Here is a 19,518-nt window from a genome sequence, read left to right on the forward strand (position 1 = left end):
GGCTGGATATGTTGGGCTCTGTAAAGCTCCCAGCGTGGGTGCCCTGCTGGGCTGCAGGGAACCCTGGGCTAGGGGGCGGGCATCGTCCACCCAAGGCGGTTAGCCCGCCCCCCTGGGAGCAGGGAGGGCCCTTGGGGGAGGCAGTGCCGCTCCAGGGAGGAAAGCTCAGCACCCTCCTCCCACCGCCCCACCCCTGCACGTAGCCAGAGAAGTTGAGGCTGCGCATATCCATGTTCAGATGCTTGCACACAGACACCCCAGAAACACACTAAGGAACACAAAAATGCACAGAGACCCAGATGGACACGGAGACACCCCGACAAGGAGACATACAGACTTGCGGGTATACCCAGCAGGCCCCCTCTTCTGAGCCTTTCTTGGACAAGCTTCATTTCTCCCCATTCTCTGCACCCTTAAAGAACATCCGTGAGACATTCACTGTGTACCGGGCCCCGTCTCCCGCGTTAGGGTCACCGGGGGATCAAGGCGGAACCCCCTAGCCTTGAGGGGTGAACATCTTCCAGGGGGAGGCTGGCAGGCACAGGTCTAAAAACCGAGAGGGAGGAGGGCTGAAGAGAGAGAGCTGGCGAGGGGGACAGGCAGGGGGAGGAGAATGGGTCATGTGGGGTGAACCTTTCACTAAAGACCCAAGGGAGGGGGGAAGGGCCGCGTGGACTCGCAGGAAGGGCGTCCCAGGCAGGAGGAACAGCCAGTGCAAAGGCTTCTCCACTCCCCATTCTATCTGCTCCAACCCTCCCCGGCCCTGACTCAGGCCCTTTGGATGGGGAAGCACGGAGACAGAGGTCCCTCCAGGTACCCACCCCCGACACCTGATGGCCTGGTTATCTTCCATTCCCCAGATGATGACACCACGGGGCTCAGAGAGGCTGTGTCACACAGCCGAGGTCACATAGCACAAACACAGGCCCAGGTCTTTGTGAAGTGGAGCCCCCTCACCCCCCATTGAGGCCAGAAGTCTTGACTGGCAAAGGCTGAGGCAGGGAGGACAGTCGGCCACAGGTCGGGGACAAGAGGCCTGGCGTGAGCAGGGCAGTGCTGGGCAGAGAGGCAGGGACAGGCAAGCATCTGGGTTGGCAGTCCTCACCCCGCTGGAACAAGGGAGCGGCAGCCCTGGGGACCGCGGGAGGGGGCCAGAGGTCCAGAGGGGTAGGTGTTGGGGGGCACCCCGCAGGGGGTGTGGGTCTGACCTGGATGGGGGTCCGGGCTGCTGGCTTGGAAACTGGGTCCGGATGTGTGTGTTGGGGATGAGGAGGGGGTTCCCGGGAGCATGAACAGGTGTCTGGGCAGGAGGATGGGGGGTCTGTGCGAGTCTCGCGTTCTGCAGGAACGAATGAGGACACACTTGGTGGCTTAAAACCACACACATTTAGGGGGATCCCCGGGTGGCTCAGCGGTTTAGTGCCTGCCGTCAGCCCAGGGCGTGATCCTGGATCTCCCTCTGCCTGTGTCTCTGCCTCTCTCTCTCTCTGTGTCTCTAATGAATAAATAAATAAATAAAATCTTTAAACACACACACACACATTTATTTATCTGATCGTTCGGGAGCTCTGAGTTCCAACACGGATCTCACTGCGCTGAAATCAAGGTATCCGCAGGGCTCATTCCTTCTGGAAGCTCTCGGGGAGAATGTGTTTCTGGCTTCTAGAGGCACCTGTTTCTTTGGCTCGTGGCCCCCTGATCTCCGCTTTCCCAAATCAACACTATAGCATCTTCCACCTGGATCAGGGCTTACCGGCCTCCCCAGGCACAATGTGTCCCCCATTCGGGCACAAAAGGTGTGAAAACCTGGAGGGGAGGAAGAAGCAAGGAGCTCCCCCTCTCTCCCTCAGGTCCCAGCTTTGGGCCTCCTTAGGGTCTGCGCTGGGCTTGCCAGCTGAGAAATGACTGCATCTCTGCACTCCCACCAACCAGCCAGGTCCTGGCCTCCCCTGATGCCCAGAGCCCAGGCCACATAACCCCTAGATCCCTCTGGAGTCCCTCCCTTCACTCCTGTCTGCACCCCCTCCACCAGGCTCCAGAAGAACCCAATGCAGAGTCTAATTTTAAGTCTGTGCCACTCCCCAGGGAGCCTTGGAGGGCCTTCAAGTGGCTGGCCCCACTCGGCTGTGGCTCTTCTTCACTCACCTCTGGATCCTAACTCGGCTTAATGTCCCCATCCATTCATCTCTCAGATTCAGATGTCACCTCCTCTAGGAAGCCTGTCCTGAATGTTCCATGTTCACACAGGGAGTGGGGGCGGGAGGAGGACAGAGGGCAGCCAAGAAGCAGCCCAACTGCAGAAAGTTCAGCTGCATCTCTTCCTGCCAGGCTGACCCCTTCCTCCAGCCACCCCCCCTCCCCCCCCTGAAATCTGTCTCTGACCCTGGCCCACTCACATCCTCTTTCAGGGCACCCCCCCTCCACTTCTCTGGGGGGATCTGCTGCTTCTCCCCTGGGGCCTGGTCTCCCCCATTCCACAGTGTCTCCCATAACTATTAATACAAATGGCTGCCATGCTCTGAGCACCCCCAGGGGCAAGGGGATGCACCCCTAGCAGCTATACTCGAGAAAGTGGCTTTATGATCCTCCTTCTCCACCATGCACAGAGGAGCTTTGGGGGTAGAGGAGTGAGGGGGGCTCTGCAGAGGGCCCTGAGGTCTGAGGGAGGATGCACGCATTTGAAAAGGGAAAACACAGTCTCGTAGAAGAATAGCAGGTGCAAAGCCCTGGAGCCGGGCTGGGAGGCACAGGTTCTCTGCCCCCTTCCCCTTCCCACGTGTGGAAATCAAATCTCAGCGATGTGAAGCAACTTGCCCCCGCCCCGCCGCCGCCTCCACAGCTCTGCCTCCTGACCCGCGCCCCCACCAAATCGCAGCCTCCGCCCGCCCGCCCTCCACTACTCCCGACCTGCCGACCGGGCGCTCGGCTCCCGCGCGCTTCGGCCCCAACCAACCGCGAACTGGAGCTGCTCGGTGTGCGAGCTGGGACAGGTCCCCAGGCTCGGGGGGAACCCGAGTGGCCTCCGAGGCCTGACACCGAGTCCCGGCCTCCCCAGCGACGCCAGCAGACCCGGGCGCCCGCAGTGGGTATGCAGATGCGCGGGTCGGAGCCAGGCCGGAAGAGGGGACCCGGGAGGGGATCGGGCGCACGTGCGGCGAACGGAACAGAACCGCGGGCCGGACCGAGCGCGGCCGCGCTGCGTTCAGACGCGAGAGAGAAGGCGCCGGCAAAGGACCTGCAGCTGGATGTAGGCCAAGCGCGCCTCCGGGCGGGCCTGGGGCGGGGGGCGGGGCCTGGCGATGGAGGGGGCGGGGCCCGGCCCGGGAGGGGTGGGGCCAGGGTGGGGCCTGGGCGGGGCCAGGCGGGGGCGGGGCTAGGCCGGGCCGGCGGCGCGGGGCGGGGGTCCACAGGAAGCCTTGCGGTCCGCGGAGAGGGCGGGGCGCCGCCTGGACCCCGCGCCCCGGCTCGGCCCCGGCCCCGCCCCCGCGCCCCGCCCCGCGCCCCGCCCCGCGGCCCCCCAGCCTACCGCCGAGCCCCACGGCAGAGGCGGCGCTGGGAGCAGAGTCCGGCGGCCGCGTGCGGGCTGCGCGTGCTCCTTCTCCGCGTCCGCCGCCCGCCCCGGTGCGCCCCGCCGCCCGCGCCCCCAGGTAAGCGAGCGCCCCGCGCCCCGAACGCCACCCCGGCGGCGAGCCCGGCCCCGGCCCCGGCCCCGCCCCCCGGCCATGGCGGCCCCGGCCCCCATCCCCCCGCCCGGGGCGGCCTCTCGGGGCTCCTCATCCGGTCCCAGGCCCGGGCCGCCGCCCCGAGACAGCGCTGTCCCCCGAGGGTCGGCGCGCCGCCAGCAGAGCGGGGGCAGCGCGGGAGGCGGACGCGCGAGCGCGAGCGGCGCGGCGGGGCGGGGCGGGGCGGGGGTCAGACGCCCCGGAGACCGCGCCGAGCGCCCGCGGGGCGCCACCGACGTGCGCGCGCCGGGATGCAGCGGGGCCCCGGCTGCGTAGACGGCTGCGACCCGGTAAACAGCCTGCGGCCGCTCGGCCCGCGCTGGGTGCGGGAGGCCAGCGCCTCGGGGAGATGGGGTAAGTGAGGGTCGGGGGGCGATTCGCGCAGAGGGGTCCTGGGGCCCGAGCGCACCCGCGGCAGCCAGGTCTTGAGGCAGGGCCCCGCCGGGTGTGTTTGCAGGGCAGAAAAGAGGCCAGCGTGTCCGAAGCGCCGTAGGGGAGGCTTGGAGGTGGGGAGAGGTCGGCCCGCGCCTCGGAGATGGCGGGGAGTGCGTGGATTCCATTCTCCGGCCTGGGGGGGGCCACGGGAGGCTTAGACCAAAGTGAGTAGCCCGGCCCTGGGGCGTCTTAGGACGGCCCCCCGCTGTGCGCAGGCGGGTTGGGGGGGAACCCTGGAGGAGGCTGCTGCTTTGGACCCCACCGGAAGGGGTGGTGGAAAAGGGGGTGACCCGGGGAGGAGGGGGTGCATTTTGGCAGAAGAACGTCCTCTGCCTCCCCTGCCTGCTCAGAAGTGGGGCGTGAAAGGAACCTGCGAGGGGATTTCTGGCGCTGGCGGTTGGGACTGCGCAGGGGCCTTTCCTTGCTGGGATGGGGAAACTGAGGGAGAAGCAGATGGGGTGGGGCTGTGTCTGGCTGAGTCTGACTTGCAAAACCGTGAAATACCACCTGATGGGGGAGGCTCCAGGAGGAGACGGGCTCCTGGAGACCGACTCCACACCCAGGCGGGGTGTCCTGCGGCTGAGTGCAGGAGCCAAGCTCGCCCCACTCCCGTGACCTGGATCTCTTCTAGGGAGGCTGCTCGAAAAAGACATCCTGGAGTATGGGGTTGCTTTGGAAGCTCCCAAGGCCCCCAGTCTGGACTCAGTCCCCTTCCAAGAGCAGCTGCTGCGTATGAACATGGCTGAGGTGGCAGGGGGGATGCCAGGATCCTCACTCAGCACAGCTGAGCCCCAGCAGGCTAAGCCAGGACCTTTGCTGCCTGCTTTCCCAGCTCACCTCCTCCCAGCGGCGGAGTCTTGACAGGGGAGGGGAGAGGCGGTGGAAATGAACTGGGAGACTTGGTCATTGAACTGGCCTTGTGGCCCCAGGGAAAGTTTTCTGAGCTTGTTGGCCCATCTGTAAAATGGATCAGTAGTACCTATGCCTAGGAGTGTTGTTCTGATCAAAGGAAGCCTTAGCTAGGAAAGGGCTTGGCTGATCCCAGCCTGCTGCCCAAGGGAATGGGGATGGGGGAGGACTCCAGAGCCTGTGGGAGTTCACAGCGTGATGAGCCCCCATTTCCAGCTCCGAGAAATGGGAGCACTGTGTAACCGTGCCCACCTCCAGACCCAGGGCCTTCTGCAGATTGAGTGAGTCAGGCATGTAAAGTGTTTAGTTGGCCCAGTGCCTGGCTTGGAGCGATCGCTGCGCTCAGGAGCCACTGGGCTTCTTAGTTGGCAGGGGGGAGCAGGAACGGGCCTCCCACCCCCCTTGGGATGCCCATGGGAAAGCAGGCGCCTGGGGACAGGCTCCTCTGTTATCTGGGCACCGCGGGCTGTCCTCTCTCTGCGCTGTCTGGAGGCTGCCTCTGACCTGTCCTGCCTGTTGGGAGTTCGGTGCCCTCAGGCTAGTGACTTCACCTCCTTCTTGCTTCAGTTTCTTCACCTGTAAAATGGGACTAATAGCAGTCATCACCTCAGAGGTGAGCACAGCGCCCAGCTGCTAATAAGCACCTGGTGAAACAACAGATGCCTGGATGTCTGGGGGGAGGAAGCCCAGGGGAGCAGCCTGATTCACCCTGGGGCCCTCCCCAGGGAAGGCTTCTTGGAGGAGGTGATCCTTGGTGGGTTAACAAGGATGATGAAGAGTTAACAGGGTGGAGAGAGCAGTGCTCAGAGAGGTGGAGGGAGAGGTGGAGGGGAGAATCCGCAGGGTGCAGGACCTAAGTAAGAGACCAGCCTGGATGGAGGTGGGGATGAGGGAGGAATGCATGGACCCTGGAGAGATTCGAACAGGGGTTGGTAGAGCAACCACCCACTGGGGGAGCAGGTTCAGGTGCAAGCCGGCCATGTGTCCAGCATCTGGAAATTGGGACGCTGCTAGACCCCCAGGTGAAGGCGAGGTGCAGGGTGGGCTTGGAAGAAGCAAGTTGGGGGCTTGGGAGACATCCCCACCTGGGGGGATTGAGCAGAGAGAGGGCAGAGGGAAACAGAGTCGGTGGCAAGCCAGAAGCCAGGGGGAAATGGTCAGCTCTGCTGAGTTTCTGAATCCTCTGCTTGAATAATTCAGTGGTAGGGATCTTACTCCCTTACTTGGCTGTCTTTCCCACCCCAAGCCATTCAGAATGGACTCTTCTTTGCCACACTTGAATAGGCTCTGACCAGAGCAGCATAAAGGACGCCTTTCCCCTCCTTCGATCTCGGCTTCATACCTTTGTTAATATGAGATCATCATACCAGTTCCCCACAATGAATGGGCAGGACCTCAGCTCTCTCCCCACCCCATCGTGGGACCCCAACCCCATATTTTGCCCCAGGATCCCATGACTGTGTATCTGAGGAGAGGCCAGGACCCCTACCTGGAGAAGCCCTCTGTCCTGTGCTTGTCTCCCCCCGCCCCCTCCCGTGTCTGTTATGTACTTATCCAGCACATATTTATGAAGTGCCTGCAGTGGGAGGCATCTGGGCTGGGCGGTGAACGAAAGGAAGCTCCCCTGCTGCCCGCTACAAAACGGAGCTGGTGTTCGGGGAGTCACGCCATGGGTGTGCAACCCGAAGGATGAGAGGAGCGTTCCAAGCAGAGGCACCAGCATGTGCAAAGGTCCTCAGGCTGGACCAGGCCTGGCATGTCAGAGGCCAGTGTGGCTGGCTCCGAGGGAGCAAGGGAGACAGAGTGGGCAGAGGGGCAGCCGCAGAGAGCGAAGGTTCTCAGGGTCCCCCGGTCCAACAACAGCAGTCCCCGGGAGCCTCCTTAGTTGGAGGGTAAGAGGTTGTTGGGTCTCTTGCAATTGGCAGGGTACTTGGTCCCCTGTGCACGGGTTGCTCCTGGAACCCTGATGGCCAAGGAGGCTGGCAGGAGGAAGGAAGAGAATCCACCCCTCTTCCCGGTGGGCAAGCCTTCCTACATGTGATGGGGCTCAGCTGACCTGGAAGACTTCCCGGAGGAAGTGAAGTAGCCGGGAGACGGCACAGATAGGGGGTGTGGAGGCAGGGAGGAGGCAGGGGGGCGGTGAGCAGTGGCAGTGACCGGGCGGGCAGGTCAGGCAGGGCACAGAGCTGGGTGTGAGCAGGATACACTGAGAGAGGGAACCCAGATCCGGGAGGGCAGGCAGCAGACACCAAAGCAGGTTGTATTTTGAGGATGGTCCCGCCATCAGCCTGCCGTCACTCCCTTTGCAGGCGGAGGAGAAAGAACTCGGCCCCCCTTCCCTTAGTGCATGGGGTCAGGGGCCCAGTCCCCTGGGTCTGGTCACCCCTCTTGCCCCCACCACTTACCCAGGCCTGCCCCACACCTCAGCAGCTTCAGAGGCTTTAATGAGGGGATTCGGACCCTTGGACTCGAACGTCGATTGGTGGTCCTGCTGCGCCGGGACCCTGTGGCCGCAGCTGGCCTCCCCACCCCCATCCTTCTCCACACTGCAGGTGGTTGCGTCCGAGGGCAGCTCCTTTTGGCCCTGGCTCCTGTAGGACAGTGATCCTGGCAGGTGCCGGGGAGCTACAGCTGGAGCGAGCGAGTCTAACTAAACTCTTTGGAGATGGCAGGGGACAAGGACAGGGACCGAAGGGGAACGTGGGCAGGACAAGCTCTGGAAACGGCTACCTCTGGATCTCATTTCTCCATCTGAGAGGTTGGTTGGGGGGGCCCTAATATAAGGCGGTCGCCTCCCTGCCCTTGCCTCTTCCCACAGGCCCCTCTGTTCCAGCCCTGCAGGCTTTGTCCCCGTAACATGAAGCTACTGAGCATGGCCCGGCCTCAGGGCCTTTGCACGCCTGTTCCCTTTGCCTGGAAAGCTCTATGCCCATGGAGTCCTCATCCCTTTTCTCAGCTATCACCTTCTTAAGGAGACCATCCTGACCTTCCTGTTTAAAATTGCAGCTCCCGCTGCCCGATTCCTGATCTCTTTGCCCTGCCCTATGTTTCTCTCCTGCTACTCAGCATAATGAAATAAATTAATAAAATGTAGAGTATTTGCCGCCCCCAACCCTCACCCTGTGCAGGACCACAGCTCCACGAGGGCTGGAATCCTCACCAGTCTGTCCCCTGCTAGGACCCCAGCACCTGGCACACGATAAATAAATGTTTGTGCGGTGATGACAAGGTGGCAGCCTTTGGAGACAGACTCACATTTGAATCCCAGCCCTCTGCCTCCTGCTCTGTGCCCTTGGGTGATCCTGTGCCTCGGTTGCAAAATGCGGATCACAGAAGCACCTGGCACTGGATGCCCCCTGGAGCTTCCTGGGGAACCTCCCCAGAGCCTGGAAGCAGTTGGTGGCAATTTCGACTTTGGGTCAGGACATTTAGAACTTTCCCACATGTTCCTAGGATTTCCCACAAACATGTTGAGCATAAGGGAAGCCAGAGCCTCTCTAAGGAGATCACTTCTTTCCCCTCTTCATAGATTTCGAATCTTTCGCTTTTGAATAAAAATAAAACTAGGGGGGAGACGCCTGGGTGGCTCAGTGGTTGAGCATCTCCCTTCGGCTCAGGTCGTGATCCCGGGGTCCTGGGATCGAGTCCTGTATCCGGCTCCCCACGGGGAGCCTGCTTCTCCCTCTGCCTGTGTCTCTGCCTCTCTCTGTGTCTCTCATGAATAAATAAATAAAATCTTTAAAAAAAATTTTTTTTGATAGACCCTTATCCTGGGAAAATGCCTTGACCCTTTAGGATGTGTGTTTCCAGTACTGTTTTCCAGATGGCTCATGTCTAACAATAAAGTGCAGTTGCTCCTCCGCTGCCAGGTCACGTTTCCACGGGCACTGGGAGTCGAGAGGTTTCCCCGGGTCTGCAGATTGGGGCGCTTCTCGGGGGGCTGTCAGGCTATACCCATGACTGCATGGGAACATGCTTCCCCTCATGTAGTTCTCACTGGCAAAGGACTGATTTTGAATTTTGAAGCTTATGATCATTTTCATGCAAGGAAATGTACATGACTCCACAGAAAGACTGAGATTCGTGGGATAGGATGTGTTTGTACAAACCTAAGAGCCTGTAGGACGAGCTCAGGGAACAAGGTCTCTTAGGTGCCTGAGTTACCGGTCCTACTTTCTCAGTGAAGTTGGCTGTTAGGGTGAAGGATTTTCTTTTTTTTTTCTTTTCTTTTTTTTTGTTTTTAAGATTTTATTTATTTATTCATGAGAGACACAGAGAGAGCCAGAGGCATAGGCAGAGGGAGAAGCAGACTCCCTATGGAAGAGCCGGATGCAGGACTCGATCCCGGGACCCTGGGATCATGGCCTGAGCCGAAGGTAGATGCTGAACCTGCTGAACGGCTGAGCCACCCAGGTGTCCCAGGGTGGAAGATTTTCAAAGTACTTTCCGGGGGCGTGGGGGGCGGGCAGGTACAACTGGCGCCGTGGCGCTTGCATTGATGAAACGTCAACGATGCTTGCAGCAACTTCTGGATTGAGACAGGAGCAAGCCAGAGGGCAGGAGCTGCTCACCTGTTTCAACGTGTTCCAACCTTGAACAGTAATCACCCGGAGTGAGCACAACCAATTCGACTTCTGGAAATAGGTGAAGAGGTCGCGCCTTGGGACCTTGGGAAATCCAAGTACATAAGTCACTTGCACACAGCATTGCTCAAATACTGCCTACCGATCCGATCGGGCACCGACTGTTTAGAAACCATTACGACGTGGACCTTTGCAGCCACTGGCTCTCCTTTAGAGTCGTTCATGTCGCCTAGGATGCGGAGCCTGGATGCTTCTATTATTACTGAGGCATCACCCTCTGTAAATTTTAGCAGCATCCTTGTTTGTCGCCTGCTAAGTCACTCTTCGTTGCCTTACCTGTGCTGTTGTAACTTGGCTCTTCCGAGGAGGTAATTTTGACACTGAGGCCTGAGCTGGAGCTGACAGTGGACAGAGGCAGGAATCGGATCCTGGGGACTGTCCTCCCAGAACCCCCACACACACCCTGTTCGTTGGGGGAGATAGATCGATAACCCCCTGGGCAGTTATAAGGCAAAATAAAGTGAACCCAATGGAGGGCCCATGATGCAGCCTGGAAGTCTTGAAGGCTTCCTGGAAGCAGCAACAGGGCACGCTGCTTACTTTGAAGGGTGGGAGGAATGGTGAATAGCGACTCAGGCCGAGGGGACATCCGGGTATTGCATGAGAGTGATGTTTCTGAAATTTGACCAGATCCTGGGAATCTGGCCACAGACCCTGGCTGAGAACCACGGGTGGGGGTGGGTGGTGTCTGCAGGAGGTCCCCAGGGGGGAAGGGACGGGGGAGGGAGAGGCTTGTACTTTGAGCTGTGTGCTGCCGAGGGCTGGGTGGGGAAGAGCAGCGGCCTGCATGCCCCAGCATGCCCTCCATCCCCCACCCCTGCCTTGTCCTCCATCGGTGAGCAGCCCTGCATCTGGGCACATCCCCTCTGAGCCCTCAACGGTCATCTAAGAGGAAGTGCAGCTTGGCCTCTAGTTACGCAAACACCTCTGGTCCTTAAAGGGCCCACGGGCAGCCTGGCATTCCGGTGGGGACCCCTCTCTGCCCCACCCCATGGGGCTTGGAAGCCCAGCCCTGCACCCAGAGGACATGCCCTGCTCGGGCTCCCCACCCTTCCTAGGCAGGCAGACGGGGTGGTGACAATTTCACAGGAGGTGCTGCCAGCCTGAGACCACCCAGCAGGAGCAGCAGATCTGCACAGGCATGTGGGCTCTGAAGTTCACGGTTGGCCCCCAGGTGACCTGGAACCCAGACAAGTGCGTGGGCTCATGTTCAGGTGCGAGACAGTCGGGGCAGGGAGGCAGTGCCTGGGGGTGCTGGGGCTCCAGAGGCCTCGAGGCCCTGCCCCTCCCCATCATCAGCCCGTTGTGTACTCAGAAGGCATCTTCTCCGAGTCCTGCACCTGGAATTTGCCCGAAATGGCTCTTGTCCCCTCCCACCGCTGGGTTGTGTGTCCCCACATTCCTGCCCAGGGGGGTGGCTCCCCGATCGGGCTGCCCGCCCCAACATCCTCGACCCCCAACTCCTTGAAGATGTCCCTACCAAGTCCTGTCCCAGCCCCTGTCACCTCCCACATGTCAGCTGCTGAGGGGCTCTTGGGCAGCACTTCCCTCGCCTGTGAAACCCCAAGGACAGCCCGCCTGAAGGAGGGGGTCACAGGCTCGCTCCCTTGGGGTGACCTCGAGCCCCAGCCTCCCACGCTGCCCCTGTATCACTGAGGGCCAGGTGACAGGCACTCGCCACCCTCCGCTTGAACGAGGAGAGCCAGGACCCGGACTGGCAGCCTCACCAGTGTCAAGCACTGGCCAGGACTCAATGTCTTGTTTTCGTTGTCTCTGTCTCATGGCCACTTGTCTGCATGTGACACTGATGCTGGCTTTCTCCGCAGGGGAGGGAGGCAAAGTTTCTTCTGAAAATAAATGTACTGAAAAACAAAGTGAGCCTTTTGAAGGAGATTGGCGAGTGCATAATGCACAGATGGGAGCGGGCTGGGGCCCAAGCATGACAGGGCTGTGGGAAGGACGGAGGGGAGGGCCCCCCAGTCCAGCCCAGGGACGCTGGGCAGGGCTTCCTGGCGGACGAGTCTGAGAGCAGAGTCGTGAAGAAGCAGAAGGCATTTGGCAGGCAGCAAGGAGGGCATTACTGGTAAGGGGAACGGCACGTGCAAAGGCCCAGAGGTGTACCTAGGTGCACAGTGCTGGGCGCAGGAGCATTTGCGGCATTTCAGGCCAAATTAGAAGGGCGGCCTGGGCAAAACCCAGATGCAGGGAGCCCAGGGAGGAGGCCCCATTACTACATGAGAGAGGAGGGCGTAGCTGTGGGACATGAGTGGGAAGGGACCCACTCGATGGTCACGTGGCAGACAGATGCCGTTGCAGGACCAGAGGAGGGGCCCAGAGGCCAGGCTGTGTGAATCTGGGATGACTCCCAGATTCCTGTCCCCAAAGACTGGGTGGAAGATGGGACGTTGGCCAAGAATCCTGGGGAGGAAGAGCGCACACTGGGGTGGAGGATCGTGGTGCGCGCCTGGGCAAGGAGCCGTCAGGTGCTCTTGGCCTAGCAGGTTTGTTGGGGGAGAGACCTGGGAGCCCCGGGAATCAGAAACCCACAGTGTGCCTGTGCCGATCGCCGCTCCCCAGTGGGTGCAATGTCCAGGGACAGCAGGAGACCGTGGGGGCCCAGGACTGGATTTGGGGCCAAAGGGGAGGCAAGGCAGCGTGGATTAGAGACAGAAGAGCAGAGAGGAGGGGAGCCAGGATGCCACAGTGCTTGGAAGGAAGGGCAGACAGGGGGTCCCATACACAGTGGGAGGTCGTGAACATATAGATCGGCCACCGCGATTGGCCAAGGACGTGGTTTGGGGGGGGGGTGTCCCTGGGGCCCTAGGCAGAGTCCAAAGTAGAGAGGTGGAGATGGTGTAGAGTGCGGGCCCAGGGGCAGATTCTGCTTTCCAAGAAAGCCAGGGCTGCTGCTGACGAGCTGAGGTCCCGTGCGCCCTCGTCCGTCGGAACGCCCAGTGATAGAGAGCAGGGTTCAGATGCCAGCTGTGTGACCCTGGGTAGATGACTCAGGGTCCCTGAGACTCAGCCACGAAAAAGGGATGCTGGGGCTTTTTCGTGCCACTGGTGACTGAGCCACTGGGTGGCTCAGTCGGTTAAGCTTCTGACACTTGATTTGGGCTCAGGTCACGATCTCAGGGTCGTGATCACAAGCCCCGCACCGGCCTCCACACTGGGCATGGAGCCTGCTGAAGATTCTCTCCCTCTCCATCTCTCCCTGCCACCACTATGCACATACTCTCTCAGTTAAAAAAAAAAAAAAAAAAAGGAAATGTGGATGTTGACAGCATTTCCACGATAGAAGGGCAGAGCACCTGGCACAGAGCCTGCCCTGGGCAAACTTGTATTGATAACACCTGGCATGGTACCAGCATCCCGGGTATGTTGGGCAGTCCCTGGTATGGGTATGGGCAAGGCCTGCTGTCCCAGAAAGCAGCCCTGCCTGCACCTGCGTCCATGTACGCTGTCACCAGGGAGTGGCAGAGGGACCCAGTGGCCAGCTGTGGGAGAAGTCGAGCAGATGTTAGACCAGGTTGGGTGGAGAAGGGGTGCCATCAGAGTACAACCTGGAACCCACGGTTCCCTCCACTGGGTGGGTAGTGGCAGGGGCTGAGCTTGATTGGGAATTGGTTTCTTAATGATGAGCTAGGGTGGGGAAATCCTTGACAGCTAGAAATGCCCCCCTCTAAGCCCATATCTCCTCTGTCAACCACCCCTTCAGTGGAAACCTTTATTTTCCTTTTGTGCTAATATGATTTTCTGTTTAAAAATAGAGGGGCGCCTGAGTGGCTCGGTCAGATAAGTGTCTGCCTTTGGCTCAAATCAGGATCCCAGGGTCCTGGGATCAAGCCCCGGGTCGGGCTCCCTGCTCAGCAGAGAGTCTACTTCTCCATCTGCCTGTCCCCCGGCTCATGCTCTCTCCCGCTCTCTCTCAAATAGACAAATTAAAAAAAAATAAAATAAAAAGTCACCTTAAATATATATTCTCATTAGAATCTTCTTCAGCCTTAAAATGAAGGCCATTCTGATAACCTGCTACAACATGAGGACATTATGCTCAGTGAGAGACACCAGCCACAGTAGGATAAATACTATATTAAAAACAGAAAGAAAAAAAAAAAAAAACAGCAGAGTAGAGGTTACCAGGGGTCCGGGGTGGAGGAGTAGGGAGTTAGTGTTTAATAGGAACAGAGTTTTGGGACACCTGGGTGGCTCAGTGCTTGAGCATCTGCCTTTGGCTCTGGGCGGGATCCCAGGGTGCTGGGATCGAGTCCCGCATCAGGCTCCCCCCGCCCCTCCCTCTGCCTGTGTCTCTGCCTCTCTCTCTCTTTCTCTGTCTCTTATGAATAAATAAATAAAATCTTAAAAAAAAAAACAGGAACAGAGTTTCAGTTTTGAAGATGAAAAAGTGGTTGGTGGTGATGGTTGCCCAACAATATGACTATAGTTAGTACCACTGAGCTGTACACTTAAAAATAATTAAGACAATATATTTGTATGTATTTGACCACAATTAAAAAATTTAAGTCCCTGTGAAACATTCCTCGTAAAAATCAGTGAATCACAAAACAAATAGACCAGCTCCTCCCTCCCCCAACTTCCCTGATATAATAACTCTCCTGAGCACAACTGTATCTTTATGGCCGATTTCCGTGAGTTTTCTTGGATATATGTAGACGTGGGAGAAACTACAGTCTTTTCATATTACTTTAAATATTCTTCCTGCCCCAATCTTGTTTCTTTCTCCTTTGGGGATTCAAATTACATGCCTGTTAGATCTTCTGATAACAACCCAAAGGTTACTGAGACCGTGCACTTTTTTTTTTTTTTGGCCCAATTGTGGTAAAACATACAAAACATAAAATTCAGCATTTTAGCCATTTTGAAGTGTGCAACTTAGTAGCTCTGAGTACATTCACAGTGTTGTGCAAATATCACCACTGTCTATTTCCAGATGGTACTTTTTTTTTAAGGTTTTATTTTTAAATAATTTCTATACCCAACTTAGGGCTGGAACTTGCAACCCTGAGATCAAGAGTCACAGGCTCTACCGGCTGGGCCAACCAGGTACCCCAAAGGCAATTTATTTATTTTTTCTTTTTTTTTAATAATCTCTACACCCATCATGGGATTCAAACTCACAACCAGATCAAGAATTGCAGGCTTTTCTGTCTGAGCCAGCTGGGCATCCCCCAGATGGCACACCTTTATTCAACCTTTGTTTTTTCTTATTCTTCAATTGGAGTGTTTACTAGTATCTAAGATAGCTTCAAATTTGTTGACTCTTTCATCATCTTCAGTCGCTATCAAGCCCACATATGACTTTGTAATTGCAGGTATTATAATTTTCAGTTTTAGAGTTTACATTTGGTTTGTTTTTCTGCTTTTCCACCAAGGTTTCTTATTTGTTCGTTCAATAGAGCTTTTTTTTTTTTTCTTTCTCCCCTTCATATCCTTGAATAGACCGTAATACCTGCTTCAAAGTCCATACCTGCTCTTTCCAACATCTGGGTCACCTCATCTGGGTCACCTCACAGGCTAGTCCCCATTAATTTCCTTCTGTCTTGAGTATGGGTCATGTGGTCTTGTTCCTCCGAAGATCAAGTAATTTGAGGTTGTATTCTGGACATTGTCAAGATGTATCGTGGAGACTCTGGATTCTGTTGTATTCCTCTGCAGAGCACTGACTTTTTTTTTTAAGATTTTATTTATTTGAGAGAGAGAGAAGAGAGAACACGAGCAGGGGGAGGGGCAGAGGTAGAGGGGGAAGTAGACTCCCCATTGAGCAGGGAGCTGGACGTGGGGCTCAAAACCAGGACTTCAGGATCATTACCTGAGCTGAAGGTAGGTGGTTAACCAACTGAGCCAGGCAGGTGCCTCTGATTTTTTTTATTATTTTTATTATTGGTGAGAGACACAGAGAGAGAGAGGCAGAGACACAGGCAGAGGGAGAAGCAGGCTCCATGCAGGGAACCCAACATAGGACTCAATCCCGGGACTCCAGGATCACACCCCGGGCTGAAGGTGGCACTAAACCGCTCAGCCACCGAGGCTGCCCTGATTGATTTTTTTTTTTTTAATCAGGTAACTGAAAAAAAATAAATAATAAATAAATAAATCAGGTAATTGACCTGTCTAGATTCAAGTTCCAAAGTCTGCTTTCCTCATGGTGGGTAGCAGATGAAATCTCTCTTCCTTTCTTTTCACCTTAGCTGGGCTGGTTGGAGTCCACCCTGCTCACGCATGGTTCAGGGCTGAACAAGAGATATACACAGAGTTTTTGTGTAGAATTTGGAACTTCCTTTTTCTGGCTCTCTCTTTTCCTCCATGTCCTGTCCCATTCTTGAACGATTGTGATCTCTCTGGTCTCTTCTCATTTTTCAAGCCAGTTTCTATTTCCAGCAAAGAGCAGTACAAATGGGAAACCCATCCTGTATTGCTCGTTATGCCAGGTATACAGACTCCCCTCCAACTACTGCCTATTTGGGGTCACTCTAGACCCCAGAGCAGTACTGCCCAGTAGAATTTTCCACAAGGATGGACATGTTCCCTATCTGTGCTACTCTGGTGGCCACAAGCCACGTGTGGCCGTTGAGTAGAGAAATTTTGCTGTGTGCAACTGAGGAATTGAATTTGGTGTTGTATTTCATTTCAGTTCATTGCAGTAGAAATAGCCGCATGCTGCTGGTGGCTACCATGTGGGACATCACAGCACTGGGGCTTTCAGGTAGTTGTGTTTATGTAGTCCCCAGTTTCTGGTTGCCTCTGAGGGGGCTGGTGTGACTGGGCTGACCCTGCCTTCAGCGGAAGCTGAGCTCTCCTGGTGGTTTTCCATTGCGTAAATGACTATCAGGCCATTAGTGGCTCCTGCATTTGCTTTTATTTTTTTTAACTCTTTGGTTACCACACTGGCCCACCCACCCAAGTCAATAAGCATAACGTTTCCACCTCTTTTCTCCCCTTTGGTAATATTTTTAAAAATTGATTAATTTTAGAGAGAGGGAAAAAGAGCATGAGCTGGAGAGGTAGAGGGAGAGTGAGAAAGGATCGCAAGCAGACTCCAAGAGGGGGGCTTGATGTCACGACACCAAGACCTGAAACCAAGAGTCAGTTGCTTAACTGACTATGCCACCCTTTGGTAATTTTTTAAATTAAAAAAAAAAAAACTGAAAAAATAAAATAAAAAAACTGGGAGTACCTGGGTGGCTCAGTCAGTTAAGCGTTGACTTTTGATTTCAGCTCAGGTCATGACCTCAGGGTCATGACAATGAGTCCAGCGCCGGACTCCACGCTCGGCATGGAGCCTGCTTAGAATCTCTCTCCCTCTTCCTCTGGCCCTCCTCCCCCCCCTTAAAAAAAATCTGTCGTAAAATACACATAACCTAAAACTTACCATCTTGACCATTTTTAAGTGCACAGTTCGGTATTGATATATTCCCATTGTTGTGCATCTGCTTCCAGAAGTTTCTGAGCTGCCCAAACTGAGACTCTGTACCCAGGCAGCACGGACTCCCCCTCCACATCCCCCACCCCCGGCACCCACCATCTACTTCCTGTCTCTATGGACGGGGCTCCGCTAGGGACCTCCCAGGAGCCGACTCGGACTCCTACAGCGCAGGACTAGCTTCCTCAACTGGACGTCCTGTCCTCAGGGCCCATCGTGGTGTAGCTCCCTCTGCCTTTCAGACTGGCATGTGAGATTTGGTCGTATGGAGTCCCGAGCCTTCTGATCCCCAACTGTTGGACATCGAGATGGATGGACTCTGAAAGGGAAATTCAGGGAGGGATGGCCGTGTTCATTATCTCGGTTGGGGTGACGATTTCACACGAATGGACATATGTGGGAACACATCGAATCAGGCACTTTAGACGTGCTGTTTCTTATATGTCCGGGAGACCTCTGCGGAGCTGTATTTTTGTTTTTAGTGTAGTAGCCCTAGTGGGCTCCCCTCATCCCCCACCTGTATGCTTGATCAGCCCCTGTGCAGGTAATAGTCAGATCCTGCTGCCCGCCCCGCCCCGCCCCTGCTTGCCTTTGGGACTGACAACTGCTCACTTCCCCTTCAAACTCCAAGACACCCGATCCTCTCTCCTTTCTTGATCCTTGACACCTCCCTGGTTGACACACCCCTCCGAAACATGCTCCCAGACTAGGTGATGCTGGGGACCCAGAGGACTCTCCCTGGCTCTCCCTGTCCCTCCCTGTCCAGGGGGGCACTCAGAGCCAGCCAGCTCGCTAAGATCCGGGCTGAAGAAAGACCCAAGGGTGGGGTGTGGGGAGGCAGACCAGGCTGGGGAGGGGGCTCTGCTGGGTGCAGGAAAGGCAGAGCATGTGTCTTAAGGAGGAAGTGGAATCTGACCCAGGCCTTGAGAGACCAGTGGAAGCGGAAGCAGACTCACAGAAGCAGGTGGAGGCATTTCAGGCAGAAGACACGGCGGGTGCGGGGTCCTGAAGGCTGGTCCGATGGGGGAGGCTCTCACGAATCCCAGCGCATCCCAACGTCTGGATGTGGGATGGTGCAGGGGCCCGGTGGGGCTGCAGGAGGGAGCAGATTCCATGGGGGGGCCCAAGGCAGCTGCAGAATGCTCCTCATGGCCCCACTGGTGGGTGTTCTATTTGCGGGGGTGGCGGCACTGATAGGGGTGGTTCTGAGAAGGTGTAGCCCAGTGGGGTTTGGGGGGGCTGGCTGTGCTAAAGAGCATGGCCAGTAGGCTGGAGATACTGGGGAACCTGGTCCAGCTCACCTAAGCCCCCGAGTCTGCCGAGGGGTGTAGATGTGAAGAAATCATGTGCTGAGGGGCGCCTGGGGTGCTCCATTGGTTAAGCCTCCGACTCTTGATTTCGGCTCCAGTCGTGATCTCAGGGTTGTGGGATCGAGCCCTGTGTCGGGCTCTGTGCTCAGCGTGGAGTCTGTCCCCCTCCCTCTGCTCTTTCCTCCACATGCACAAGCACTATTTCTCTCCCTCTCTTAAATGAATAAATGAAAATCTTAAAAAAAAAAAAACCTGGGCTGAGCCACTAGCGCCCTGAAAGCGTAGAGGGGTGGAGTCGGAGCTTGCTCACCGGGTCCTGTGAGCCCTGAGCCCACCAGTGGTCCGGAGCAGCCCCCTCTCTGCCCTGGTGAGTTCCCAGTTCTTGCCGGTTGGATGACCAGGGGCTTCTTGCTCTAAACCTTGGGCTTCCCAGTTCTGAAATGGGGCCACAGGGGATCCACTTTATGGGGATCAAGCTGATGTCGCCTGTTAAGACAGGTGGTTCCTTTTTTTTTTTTTTTTAAAGATTTTATTTATTTATTCATAGAGATGCAGGGAGAGAGAGAGAGAGAGGCAGAGACACAAGCAGGCTCCATGCAGAGAGCCTGACACGGGACTCGATCCAGGGTCTCCAGATCACGCCCTGTGCTGCCGGTGGCACTAAACTGCTGCGCCACCAGCGCTGCCCAGGTGGTTCCTTTTTAAGTAGGCTCCACACCCAGCGTGGGGCTTGAACTCACAATCCTGAGATCAGGAGTCCCGGGCTCCACCATCTGAGCCAGACTGGAGACCCGGTGGTGGCTTCTTTTAGAACATCTGACCTCAGCGATCCCTGGTGGCTCAGCAGTTTGGGGCCTGCCTTAGGCCCAGGGTGTGATCCTGGAGACCCGGGATCGAGTCCCACGTCGGGCTCCCTGCATGGAGCCTACTTCTCCCTCTCCTGTGTCTCTGCCTCAATCTCCCTCTCTCTCTCTCTCTCTCTCTCTCTGTCTTTCTCTCTCTTTCTTTCTCTGTCTCTCATTAATAAATAAATAAATAAAATCTTAAAAAAAAAAAAA

At 56.6% G+C, this 19,518-nt stretch overlaps 1 protein-coding gene across 4 annotated transcripts in view; it reads left to right on the plus strand.

Moving 5' to 3' along the window:
* Window positions 1–2,918: 2,918 nt before the first annotated feature.
* CERS4 (ceramide synthase 4) overlaps window positions 2,919–19,518 on the plus strand; it is a 32,027-nt gene continuing 15,427 nt past the window's right edge. Inside the window, exon 1 of one of the 4 annotated variants that reach the window (XM_038567491.1) lies at window positions 2,919–3,086. Coding sequence is in view for 1 of the 4 variants with exons in the window: in XM_038567488.1 (XP_038423416.1) it covers window positions 4,072–4,076 (5 nt within the window). In the remaining 3 variants the exon portion in view is untranslated. Of the gene's footprint in view, window positions 3,087–3,540; window positions 3,648–3,938; window positions 4,077–11,641; window positions 11,793–19,518 lie in introns of those variants that run through there. The other 3 variants (XM_038567489.1, XM_038567488.1, XM_038567490.1) reach the window with 3 other exon arrangements.

This window comes from Canis lupus, chromosome 20 (genome assembly GCF_011100685.1).
Source record: "Canis lupus familiaris isolate Mischka breed German Shepherd chromosome 20, alternate assembly UU_Cfam_GSD_1.0, whole genome shotgun sequence".
Classification (NCBI taxonomy): domain Eukaryota; kingdom Metazoa; phylum Chordata; class Mammalia; order Carnivora; family Canidae; genus Canis; species Canis lupus.